The following is a 13,672-nucleotide window of genomic DNA, read 5'->3' on the forward strand; positions in this document are numbered from 1 at the left end:
ACAGGCAGGTTAGACTGGCATATAGACAGGTGGGTACAGGCAGGCACGGCTGGTATGCAGACAGGTGGGTATTGGCAGGCACGGCTGGTATGCAGACAGGTGGGCACTGGCAGGCAAGGCTGGCATGCAGACAGGTGGGCACTGGCAGGCACGGCTGGCATGCAGACAGGCGGGTACTGGCAGATAGGAACGCAGGCAGGATAGGGACCAGTACAGACTGGGATACAGGAACGGGGCCGCAGGTGCGGTAGACAAGCAGAGCAGAGCAAAACCCGCAGGTGCGGTAGACAAGCAGAGCAGAGCAAAACCCGCAGGTGCGGTAGACAAGCAGAGCAGAGCAAAACCCGCAGGTACGGTAGACTAGCAGAGCAGAGCAAAACCCGCAGGTGCGGTAGGCAAGCAGAGCAGAGCAAAACCCGCAGGTGCGGTAGACAAGCAGAGCAGAGCAAAACCCGCAGGTGCGGTAGACAAGCAGAGCAGAGCAAAACCCACAGGTGCGGTAGACTAGCAGAGCAGAGCAAAACCCGCAGATGCGGTAGACAAGCAGAGCAGAGCAAAACCCGCAGATGCGGTAGACAAGCAGAGCAGAGCAAAACCCGCAGGTGCGGTAGACAAGCAGAGCAGAGCAAGACCCGCAGGTGCGGTAGACAAGCAGAGCAGAGCAAAACCCGCAGGTGCGGTAGACAAGCAGAGCAGAGCAAAACCCGCAGGTTCGGTGAACAAGCAGAGCAGAGCGAAACCGCAGGTGCGGTGAACAAGCAGAGCAGAGCGAAACCGCAGGTGCGGTGAACAAGCAGAGCAGAGCGAAACCCGCAGATGCGGTGAACAAGCAGAGCAGAGCAAAACAGCAGGTGTGGTGAACAAGCAGAGCAGAGCGAAACCGCAGGTGCGGTGAACAAGCAGAACCAGATACACACAAGGTACTTACAATGAAGTAGCGAGTGTACACAAAACTCACAAACAGAAGTTCAGAGACAACGAGTTGGAGTTAGGTGCAGGTTCAGACACTGCAGGAAAAGGGAAGGTTCGGACATAGAGACAAACAGGTAACGGGCTAGGACACAGTTCAGACAGGAACTGAACCAGGAACAAGATACAGGAACGAGCGTGGGACTACAGCCCCCAGGGGCGGAACAGACAAGATACAGGACAGGACCTAGCAACTCAGTTGCAAGGAACACACTGAAGAAAAGTGTTGCTCAGGCACCGCCTACTGGGTGGAGGGGGTTTAAGTATCCAGTGACTCACAGCAATAGGCTGGGGAGGCATTAGGAGTGCGCACACAGTAACTATAAGAATCAGGCAGTAGCCGCGCCGCCGCCCTAAGCAATCAGACAAGAGACACAGCAGGTACTGGAGCAAAGAGTGCAGCCAGGATTGATAGGTAAGATGGTGGTCTTGCATGGTGGGAGGTGGTAAGCCATGCCAGCACGCCGCCAGGGATGTTACAGTACCCCCCCCCTTTACGCCCCCTCTTCTTCAAACCAGCAAGAATTTTCTGCAGAGAATTTGGAGGCTGATCCTTCTCTTCAAGAAGATTACCTTTTCTGTCCACTAGAGGGAACGAAACTGGTCTCACCATCTTGGTGACTAGGATGCTTCCTCCCATCGAGCCATCCTCAGCAACAGATGAAGTGAGTGAAGTACCAGGAACAGGACACAGGAAAGTCTCTCTCCATTTGTTAATATCGGGTAGCACCCCAAAGGATTCACGGGACAACTGGAGATCCTCCACAATGTTGGAGGGGTGCAGAGACTCGGGGGTAACCACCGCCTTGATGTATACTTTGCCAAGCTTACTGGATGAAGTGGGCGAAGTACCAGGTACAGGGTGCAGAAAAGTCTCTTTCCATTTGTTATCAGGTAGCACCCTGGAGGATTCAGGAGGCAACTGGAGGTCCTCGGCCTGGTTGGAGGGGTGCAGAGACTTGGAGGTAGCCACCGCCTTGATGGACTTATTGCCAGATTTGTTAGAGATGGAGGATCCTCGCTTAGGGACCAACTTCAGTCTGGTTTCTGAGATGACACGTCTGCGAGGCGGGGCGGTGCCTAAAGCCAGATCATTGGTACAATCATCGAGACTGTGTGGGGACAATGCTTACGCTTCCCTTCCTTCGGAGACTTCAGCGCACAGCGAGTCAGCGACTAGCAGATCTGGTGAAGAAGAAGAAGACACTGCTGACTGTCCTGAAGATATAGGGACTGGACACCCCTTGTACCTGAGCGGGCACTAGATCTCTCGGCTCTGGACGACCTGTGGGTAAACCAGACAGCACCTGAAATGTGAACTTCTTCATGTGTAATGCTCCAATCTGGAGCTTAATTTGTACAGACATATTTTGACTGTTTCTAAGTAGGGCTCGTCCTTCCGCTGACAATGTCCAAACCGGATTCTGGAGTTGTCGGACGGGAATCAGACACCGACTCTTCAATGCTTTACACCCGAAACTTCCGGTTAATCCAAGGCCTTCACTTGCCACAGAGACAGTCACGGTCATATGTGTAGAGGAAACACTAACGCCAAGGGCAGCCTCTCCTACAGGCCTAATGTCTTGGGATTCTCCAGCCTTCGCTGGACAGAGACCGTCAGGGTGTCCCAAACAACCGCAGCGGGACCGCAATCCGATTTTGTGACTGAGTTCCGGCCTCTGCTTTGCCTGACAAACATGGTCATCCTTCATGGATTCTGTGTGGGTAGCTGCCTCAACAGGCTGGGAAACAGGAGGTCTTTGGGAGGATAGTGTTATGATCTGCTACAAGAACTAAGGAAAGAAAGGAAAACTGTCCCTACAATAGGACTAAGCTGATTCCCTACGATGCAGCGGGCAACCTGTTCCTTGTGAACAGACCCGCCTTCGTCCTCAGCTAGTCTGAACGCAGACCTATAGATATAAGGGAGGGGTCCCTAAAAGTACTAAGGACTGGGACAAAATTGGACACCTCCTAGAAGAAGTTGTAGCGGAGCAAAAAGACAAACAGACAAAAAGTACTTAGAGGTCCAAGGACCAAGCAAACTATAGAGATAGGTACAAAGCACCTGGCTAGATTAAGAGTCAAAGTAACACTGAAGTCCAGCAAAGCCAGGAGGGCGGAGCTGGAATAAATAGGCAGCAGGTCACGTGACCACAAAATAGAAAAAAACTAACAGGAGGGCTCTAACAGTACCCCCTCTTCTATGAGGATCCTCCGGATCCTCCAGGCCCAGGCCTATCAGGAAACCTCCTGTGAAACGCTCTGATAAGTCTAGGAGCAGAGACATCATCCGCCCTTACCCAGGAGTTATCCTCAGGACCGAAACCTTTCCAAGCGACGAGATACTGCAATCTCCCTCTATGCCTTCTGGAATTCAGGATACGAGAAATTTCATATTCACCGTCTTCCACCACCGGAGTAACTGTGACAGTGGCATCCCTATCCGATACATCAGCTTTTTTCAACAAGGAAACATGAAACACCGGATTAATCTTCCAGGAGGTGGGAACCTCCAACCTAACAGCAGACTGGTTCACCACCTGAAGCACCTTAAATGGTCCCATAAACTTCGGACCCAATTTCTTAGAAGGAATCCTCAACCGCAGATTCTTTGAAGACAACCAAACCATGTCACCAACCGTAAACAAAACCTCTTGACGTTTCCTGTTAAAATACTTCTTGGACTTTTTGTTAGCCTCTTGAAGGTTACAACGTACAGTACAGACCAAAAGTTTGGACACACCTTCTCATTTAAAGATTTTTCTGTATTTTCATGACTATGAAAATTGTACATTCACACTGAAGGCATCAAAACTATGAATTAACACATGTGGAATTATATACTTAACAAAAAAGTGTGAAACTACTGAAAATATGTCTTATATTCTAGGTTCTTCATAGTAGCCTCCTTTTGCTTTGATGACTGCTTTGCACACTCTTGGCATTCTCTTGATGAGCTTCAAGAGGTAGTCACCAGAAATGGGCTTCCAACAATCTTAAAGGAGTTCCCAGAGATGCTTAGCACTTGTTGGCCCTTTAGCCTACACTCTGCGGTCCAGCTCACCCCAAACGATCTCGATTGGGTTCAGGTCTGGTGACTGTGGAGGCCAGGTCATCTGGCGTAGCACTCCATCACTCCCCTTCTTGGTCAGATAGCCCTTACACAGCCTGGAGGTGTGTTTGGGGTCATTGTCCTGTTGAAAAATAAATGATGGTCCAACTAAACGCAAACCGGATGGAATAGCATGCCACTGCAAGATGCTGTGGTAGCCATGCTGGTTCAGTATGCCTTCAATTTTGAATAAATCCCCAACAGTGTCACCAGCAAAGCACCCCCACACCATCACACCTCCTCCTCCATGCTTCACGGTGGGAACCAGGCATGTAGAGTCCATCCGTTCACCTTTTCTGCGTTGCACAAAGACACGGTGGTTGGAATCAAAGATCTCAAATTTGGACTCATCAGACCAAAGCACAGATTTCCACTGGTCTAATGTGCATTCCTTGTGTTCTTTAGCCCAAACAAGTCTCTTCTGCTTGTTGCCTGTCTTTAGCAGTGGTTTCTTAGCAGCTATTTTACCATGAAGGCCTGCTGCACTAAGTCTCCTCTTAACAGTTGTTGAAGAGATGTGTCTGCTGCTAGAACTCTGTGCGGGATTGACCTGGTCTCTAATCTGAGCTGCTGTTAACCTGCGATTTCTGAGGCTGGTGACTCGGATAAACTTAGCCTCAGAAGCAGAGGTGACTCTTGGTCTTCCTTTCCTGGGGCAGTCCTCATATGAGCCAGTTTCTTTGTAGCGCTTGATGGTTTTTGCAACTGCACTTCAGGACACTTTCAAAGTTTTCCCAATTTTTTGCACTGACTGACCTTCATTTCTTAAAGTAATGATGGCCACTCTTTTTTCTTTACTTAGCTGCTTTTTTCTTGCCATAATACAAATTCTAACAGTCTATTCAGTAGGACTATCAGCTGTGTATCCACCTGACTTCTGCACAACACAACTGATGGTCCCAACCCCATTTATAAGGCAAGAAATCCCACTTATTAAACCTGACAGGGCACACCTGTGAAGTGAAAACCATTTCCGGTGACTACCTCTTGAAGCTCATCAAGAGAATGCCAAGAGTGTGCAAAGCAGTCATCAAAGCAAAAGGTGGCTACTTTGAAGAACCTAGAATATAAGACATATTTTCAGTTGTTTCACACTTTTTTGGTAAGTATATAATTCCACATGTGTTAATTCATAGTTTTGATGCCTTCAGTGTGAATGTACAATTTTCATAGTCATGAAAATACAGAAAAATCGTTAAATGAGAAGGTATGTCCAAACTTTTGGTCTGTACTGTACATCAGTCCAAACTCTCTCCAAATCACCGGAAAAATTCTCCTCCTCCGGCACGGCCGACACCAATTTGGAGAACGAACCAAACGACGGATGTCTCCCAGTACAACAAAAAAACGGAGAACACCCAGCAGAAGAGGATGTATGGTTACTAAGAGCAAATTCTGCGAGTGGCAGAAACTCAGACCACCCCTCTTGATTGTCTGCCACAAAACAACGCAAAAACGGTTCAACATCCTGGTTCTTTCTTTCTGTCTGTCTATTAGACTCAGGATGATAACCAGACGAAAATGACAAATGGACTCCCAACCTGTCACATAAGGCACGCCAAAAACGAGCCACAAAGTAGGGTCCCCTATCAGAAACAATGTCGGTGGGAACGCCATGGAGTCTGACAATTTCCTTAACAAAAGCCTTAGCGAGTGTCTTCGCGCAGGGTAGTTTAATGAAAGGAACCAAGTGACACATCTTGCTAAAACGGTCCACGACCACCCAGATGACAGTGAAACCCTCGGACACAGGAAGGTCAGTAATAAAATCCATTGCAAGATGCGTCCAAGGTGCACTAGGAACCTCCAGAGGGCAAAGCAACCCGCAGCAGGAGCATGTGAAGCCTTTGATTTAGCACACACAGTACATTGACGCACCCACTTAATGACTTCCTTCTGCCACCCAGGCCACCAAAAACTGCGACCTACAAGTCTCTTAGTCTCAGAAATTCCTGGATGACCTCCCAACCGAGACTCATGATACTCAACAACCAAATCTCTCCTAAAGGTTCTAGGCACAAACAACCTCCCATGGGGAGTGTTAGATGGGGCATCCTCCTGGGCTTTCAGAATCCCATCTTCCAAAACGGTGTCCAATGCTGCTATCACAACTCCTTCCTGTAAAATGCTCTCCTCCTCCTCGGTACCAACCATGGGAGAAAAGCTGCGAGATAAAGCATCGGCTTTAACATTCTTAGTACCCGGGATGTAAGTAACAGAAAAATTAAACCGCGAAAAAAAAAGTGCCCACCTAGCCTGACGGGCATTCAAGCGCTTGGCAGCATCTAGATAGATCAGATTCTTATGATCAGTGAAAACCTGAATGGGAAATTTAGCACCTTCCAAGAAATGACGCCAATGTTCAAATGCGAGTTTAATAGCCAGCAATTCCCGATTACCAACATCGTAATTAAGTTCGGTTTCAGAAAATTTTTTCGAAAAAAAGGCACAGGGATGTACTCCATCCTTGTTTTCCTGAGACAACACCGCACCGACCCCCACCGAAGAAGCATCAACCTCAACCAAAAACGGCTTGGTCTCATCAGGCTGCATAAGGATAGGGGCAGAACTGAACCTCTCCTTGAGATACACAAAAGCTTCAATGGCCTCAGTAGTCCACTGGACCGTATTCGCACCTTTCCTAGTGAGATCGGTCAGTGGCTTAACAATTATAGAAAAATTCTTAATGAATTTTCTGTAATAATTGGCAAAACCCAAAAATCTCTGTATCGATTTCAAACCAATAGGCCTAGGCCATTCCTGCACACCCTGAACCTTTACCGGGTCCATCTCAAAGCCCTCGCTGGAGATAATGTAGCCCAAAAAACTAATCCTCTGCACAGCAAACTCGCATTTCTCCAGCTTAGCAAAAAGTGAATTGTCACGTACGCTCTGCCAATGAGACTCCAGATCCGGCGAATAAATCAAAATGTCATCCAAATACACAACCACATTCTTACCAATCAAAGGTCTCAGGATGTCATTAATAAGGTTCTGAAAAAACGCTGGTGCATTGGTAAGACCAAAAGGCATAACCAGATTCTCAAAATGACCCACCGGAGTGTTAAAAGCAGTTTTCCATTCATCACCCTCCTTCATTCGCAACAAATTGTATGCCCCCCGGAGATCAATTTTAGAGAACCACTTGGCCCCCACTAACTGGTTAAACAAGTCAGGAATTAACGGCAGTGGGTAGGAATTGCGTACGGTAATTTTATTAATTTCGCGAAAGTCCAGACATGGACTTAAACCGCCGTCTTTTTTTTTTACAAAAAAAAATCCAACAGCCACAGGTGACTTAGAAGGTCTAATGTGACCAGCAGCCAAGCTCGTCTGTATGTATTCCTCCAAGGTCTTTCTCTCAGGGATAGTCAGATTAAATAAGCGACTCTTGGGAAGAGTAGCTCCCGGAATAAACTCAATGGTGCAATCATAATCCCTATGAGGAGGTAAAATTTGCGACTCCTCCTCTGAAAAAACCTTCCAAAAATCCTGAATGGGTACAGGTAATTCCCCTTTTTCCACAGCAGCAATTCGACTGTTACAACATTTATCATAGCACTTAGGACTCCAAGACTTAATCTCATTAGTAGACCAGTCTAGTAAAGGATTGTGCAGTTTTAACCAAGGCAAACCTAAAACTACCGGAGAAGGTAAATTATCCAATACCACCAAATCCAAATTCTCTTGGTGAATACCATTAATAGTGAGGGGAAATTCAGCAACCTTGTGAGTAATACATTTCAAAGGAGTGTTATTAACAGCAACCACAGAAATAGGAGGCGTAACTGACCTTTTTTTTTTCTTTGTTTAACCGAAGCTCACAGTTCTTAACAAAATGGTCAGATTTACCACAATAAAAACACAATCCCTTGGAAAACCTGCGGTCTTTTTCCTGAGAGCGGAGTGACGTCGCCCCAATCTCCATCGGTTCCCCGTCGTCCGAGCAGACCCTCTGATGACTAGGAGCTGCCATAGCAGGAGTTTTCTCCTCATTAACCCTGGCATGCAGTCTCCTGTCCACAAGTATAGCTAATTGCATGGCTTCTTGTAAGGTTCCAGGTGCAGGGAAAGCAATCAGCAGATCCTTAACCCTTTCACTTAGATCAGCAAGAAACAAACATTTTAACGCCGAATCATTCCATTCCACTTCAGAAGACCACCTTCTGAAGTGTGTACAATAATTTTCAACATCACCTGACCCCTGCTTCAAACGTCTCAGTTCTGTCTCAGCAGATGAGACTCGATCAGGATCATCATACAACAACCCCATAGCAGAAAAAAAATCTTCCACTGATCTAAAACACGGATCATTAGGTTGGAGAGAAAAGGCCCATCCCTGTGGTTCCTTGCGCAAAAGTGACATGATAAACCCAATGCGCTGTGATTCATTCCCAGAGGACCTGGGTCTCAAACGAAAATATAATAAACAAGCATTTTTAAAGGAAAAAAAATCTTGTTGTTTACAATAAAAAAAATCAGGCAGTCCTACCTTCGGTTCCACAAAATGCGCTCCAGGACAGCTACTCACGTGTTGCTGGAGCTCGGCCACCTCAAGAAACAATCCCTGCAGGCGTTGAGACAATTCCTGAACAGACACCATGCTGATCTCCGGATTTCTTTCCTAAGAGTTTTTTTTTTGTTTTGGGCTGGACTTACTGTTATGATCTGCTACAAGAACTAAGGAAAGAAAGGAAAACTGTCCCTACAATAGGACTAAGCTGATTCCCTACGATGCAGCAGGCAACCTGTTCCTTGTGAACAGACCCGCCATCGTCCTCAGCTAGTCTGAACGCAGACCTATAGATATAAGGGAGGGGTCCCTAAAAGTACTAAGGACTGGGACAAAATTGGACACCTCCTAGAAGAAGTTGTAGCGGAGCAAAAAGACAGACAAAAAGTACTTAGAGGTCCAAGGACCAAGCAAACTATAGAGATAGGTACAAAGCACCTGGCTAGATTAAGAGTCAAAGTAACACTGAAGTCCAGCAAAGCCAGGAGGGCGGAGCTGGAATAAATAGGCAGCAGGTCACGTGACCACAAAATAGAAAAAAACTAACAGGAGGGTTCTAACAGACAGAACCTGGCATGACGGTTTACCTCTTCGCTTTGCACGTCTGGACTGCCTCTTGAGGTTGGGAAAAGAAGTATTCTGTGGAGCATTGTCATCCTGTGTAAATTCTGTGTGGGCAGCAGTCTCTTCAGGCTGGAGAGCTGGTGGGCTACCTACACGCATCACCCATCGGGACTGCTCCAAGATATTGGGAAGGGAAGCTTTAGCAGAAGCCTCAGGGTTAGGGTCATCGAAGACCATTAGAAAGGCCACCAGGAAGGCCTGCAGGTCAGAGACGATAGGATCCCATGCTTCCCATAGAGGGGTGATCCAATTCAAGGCATCACCCGCTAAGTAGGACATCAGGAATGCTACCTTAACACGATCAGTGGGAAAATAGTGAGCATAGAATTTGAAATGCAGCATACATTGCTCCACAAACGCACGGCTTTGTTTTGGATCCCCATAGTACCGTGGTGGATCCGCAGGAACGAGTGCTGATAGCTCCATTTGGGCTGGTGCGTAAATCGCCTGGACCTCAGCTGAGAAAATTTTTTTCCTTGGTGCACATATTCGCCAGACAAGAATTCAAATGTCTCCAAGAGCGAAGGGCCGTGGGGCTCAACGGGGACCATGGCCTGAGCAAACTGTTGCGCACACGCCCCGGACAGACTGGCGTGAGCATGATTAGTGATCCCACTGGACCATGAACCGAGAAGTGCCTGGTGGGGCTTAACTAAGTATCAACCCGGTCCGACCAAGGTCGCACGGCGACTCGACTCCGTGAACCAGGGAGGAACTGAGCAGAGGGACCAGGTGCTACTCCAGGTCAGACCCCGGTCACAGCTGTTGATCCACACCGGGGAATGCAGGAACAGGCAGTTTAGACTGGCATATAGACAGGTGGATACTAGCAGGCACGGCTGGTATGCAGACAGGTGGGCACTGGCAGGCACGGCTGGCATGCAGACAGGTGGGCACTGGCAGGCACGGCTGGTATGCAGACAGGCGGGTACTGGCAGATAGGAACGCAGGCAGGATAGGGACCAGTACAGACTGGAACGGGGCCTCAGGTGCGGTAGACAAGCAGAGCAGAGCAAAACCCGCAGGTGCGGTAGACTAGCAGAGCAGAGCAAAACCCGCAGGTGTGGTAGAAAAGCAGAGCAGAGGAAAACCCGCAGGTGCGGTAGACAAGCAGAGACGAGCAAAACCCGCAGATGCGGTAGACAAGCATAGCAGAGCAAAACCCGCAGATGCGGTAGACAAGCAGAGCAGAGCAAAACCCGCAGATGCGGTAGACAAGCAGAGCAGAGCAAAATCCGCAGATGCGGTAGACAAGCAGAGCAGAGCGAAACCCGCAGGTGAGGTAGACAAGCAGAGCAGAGCAAAACCCGCAGGTGCGGTAAACAAGCACAGCAGAGCAAATCACGCAGGTGTGGTAAACAAGCAGAGCAGAACAAAACCCGCAGGTGCGGTAGACAAGCAGAGCAGAGCAAAACCCGCATGTGTGGTGAACAAGCAGAGCAGAGCGAAACCGCAGGTGCGGTGAACAAGCAGAGCAGAGCGAAACCCGCAGATGCGGTGAACAAGCAGAGCAGAGCAAAACAGTAGGTGCAGTGAACAAGCAGAGCAGGGCGAAACCGCAGGTGCGGTGAACAAGCAGAACCAGATACACACAAGGTACTTACAATGAAGTAGCGAGTGTACACAAAACTCACAAACAGAAGTTCAGAGACAATGAGTTGGAGTTAGGTGCAGGTTCAGACACTGCAGGAAAAGGGAAGGTTCGGACATAGAGACAAACAGGTAACGGGCTAGGACACAGTTCAGACAGGAACTGAACCAGGAACAAGATACAGGAACGAGCCTGTGAACTCAACCCCCAGGGTGGCGGAGACAGACTAGAAGTCACAGATACAGGTAACAGGCCTGCGTATACAGCCCCCAGGGGCGGAACAGACAAGATACAGGACAGGACCTGGCAACTCAGTTGCAAGGAACACATTGAAGAAAAGTGTTGCTCAGGCACCCCCTACTGGGTGGAGGGGGTTTAAGTATCCAGTGACTCACAACAATAGGCTGGGGAGGCATTAGGAGTGCACACACAGTAACTATAAGAATCAGGCAGTTAGTAGCTGCGCCGGCGCCCTAAGCAATCAGACAAGAGACACAGCAGGTACTGGAGCAAAAAGTGCAGCCAGGATTGATAGGTAAGATGGCGGTCTTGCATGGTGGGAGGTGGAAAGCCATGCCAGCACGCCACGAGGGATGTTACAGAGGTCAGGGCTGCGGCTGTTCTGATTTCCTCTTGAAGTTCGATTTTTCCGAAGGCGGGGACAGTGACGCCAGCGCTGATTGGCTGCAGGGCTCATGTGTCGACACCGCTGGAACAGCACCGGGGGTGAGTGTTTTTATTTTAGCTGAGCCAAACATGAGGAATAAGCAGGGGTTGTCCTTGTAGTGGACAACGCCTTTAATAATAATGTAATGTTTCCAGTCACTTACAGTGATCTTGAAGCTCCAGTGAGGAACCCAGTTTCTCCATTTTCTCTGTTTTACGAGGTGTCTTAGTTTTAGGTGGAGGACCTGTAAGGCACAAAATATTATCAAGTTAAACCTTGCACGACACACTGCAGTATTGGTTAACACTAACAGCTTTTCGTCACTGGTAATACCAATAATACAAATGGCAAAATGTGGAAGTTAGTCCGGTTTTCTGCAGAAACAATTTTACTGGGGAAATTGGTTCTGATCTTCCCTCATGAAGTAGACCAGTGATGTTCAGGTTTTCTTAGGTTGCACATGAATGGCGCTGGAAAGGTAGTTATGTAATTGTGCTGCAAAGCCAAAGCTTTGTAATGTGGTTACGGCCACACTGGTTTCTACAGGTGCAATCAGTTGAAGGCACGTTTCAGCTATAGAAATAAAAACTACATTGAAAATCTAATCAATGTGTTATATACATAGACACCAATCTGATCTGTGTGCCCAATAATATGCATGGGAAGTTCACGCAATGGCTGCATGAATGTGTACGATAACAGACCCTTCAGGGTATGTGCAATTGGTGGCTTTTTCTAATTCCGCCCAAAAATGCATCACAAAGGTGACCCATAAAATTAACATAATGCATAAAAATGGCAAAACAAAACTTCTTTTCAAATTTAAAGTTTTATTAAAAAATGTAACAAACAGAAGGGAAAATCAACAACTCCACAAATATAATTGAGGCCATTGACACTACAAGAGGCCCAACGAGAACAAATTTCCCAGAATGAACAACGTATAGGAACTCAATACACAGTCCAGAAATGGGTGTAGAACAAATAATTCAACATGACAAACTGAGGGTCACATCCGAACTGAGAGGGAAGGCTGTGGGGGAGTAATTTTCGAAGAAGGATATAGTTAGAGACAGAGATTAGCAGAAGAAAGGTACCGTACATAAAATGGTAGGGTTGACATACAGAGGCAAAAACGAAAAACCATGGGTAACAGGATTGGGGGAGAAGGGATCAAAGATTGGTCAAAAATCCAGAGGGCAGTCAAGAAAGGTGAGGTGCAAATGGCTTAGAATGGAAATTAATATGTTACCTAAGGATGGACGTATAGAGGTGAGAGGCTAGGAGGTTGTCCCAATGATAGCAATTTTGACCCTTTCCTCCTGTGAGTAGGTCACCAACATTTCCATGCGCTGGATAGTAGCAACTTCCAGAAACCATTCCTCTAAGGATGGAGTGTCTGGAGACTTCCAGTGACAGGGGTGGGGGGGGTGATTATTTTGGCTGCCTGGTCTAGGTCCAGACATAGGGAACATGAAAAGTAAGATTGCTTCATTTTTTTGGGAATTGCTACTCCGGTGACTTCCAAAATTACTTTAAGAACTCCAAAACGACACTTCTTTTAACTGATTAAGGGTTCAGAAACCCTGAAATGATTAAAAGCAGTGACATGCTCATTCTCTCATGCTCCCAGCAGAAGCCGTCTGCTCTCTATACTTAACAATATATTGTGAAAGCTGCCGGCAGCAGAGCCACCACAAGAATGATGGAGAAGCCGCCTTGAAAAAACGATTGCCGCAATGCACTTGAAGTGGTTTTGCCTGGTAAAACTTGGCAGCTATGCCGGTTACTAAAAAAAGCCATGTGCAGATAGGAAAACAGCTATCCTATGAAAAGCTGTTTAGTCATGTTAGATTTTTTGCAAAGTAAATCAAAAATGGAAAAAAGCTAGCTCACCAATGCCACAGGGATGTCCAGTGTGCATGGGACCACGTTAGGCCAAACGTGAAATATTGAGGAATGTAGAGAAATATTAGTTCCTGCTCCTGAGCAGGCATTAAAACTTGATGCTTTATTTATAGAATTTTAAAATAGCATAAAAAAATTCACATGGTGGAAGAAAGAAAAAGCGACGCGTTTCGAATGCTAACCAGCGTTCTTTGTCACAGCTAAGACAGATTTTTTTGCAGCCATTCATCAATGGGCCTGATTCGTCATTTTTCTTTTGTTTGTCTTGTATTTTTTGACATTTTT

At 47.2% G+C, this 13,672-nt stretch overlaps 1 protein-coding gene across 1 annotated transcript in view; it reads right to left on the minus strand.

Moving 5' to 3' along the window:
• Nucleotides 1-13,672, minus strand: part of AIRE (autoimmune regulator) — a 121,674-nt gene that overhangs the window by 100,867 nt on the left and 7,135 nt on the right. Inside the window, exon 4 of the mRNA XM_073673033.1 lies at nucleotides 11,643-11,723. Coding sequence (XP_073529134.1) covers nucleotides 11,643-11,723 — 81 coding nt within the window. The remainder of the gene's footprint in view (nucleotides 1-11,642; nucleotides 11,724-13,672) is intronic.

The sequence above is a fragment of the Phyllobates terribilis genome, unplaced genomic scaffold (genome assembly GCF_046119375.1).
Source record: "Phyllobates terribilis strain yellow unplaced genomic scaffold, ASM4611937v1 Scaffold_3__8_contigs__length_932513732, whole genome shotgun sequence".
NCBI lineage: Eukaryota > Metazoa > Chordata > Amphibia > Anura > Dendrobatidae > Phyllobates > Phyllobates terribilis.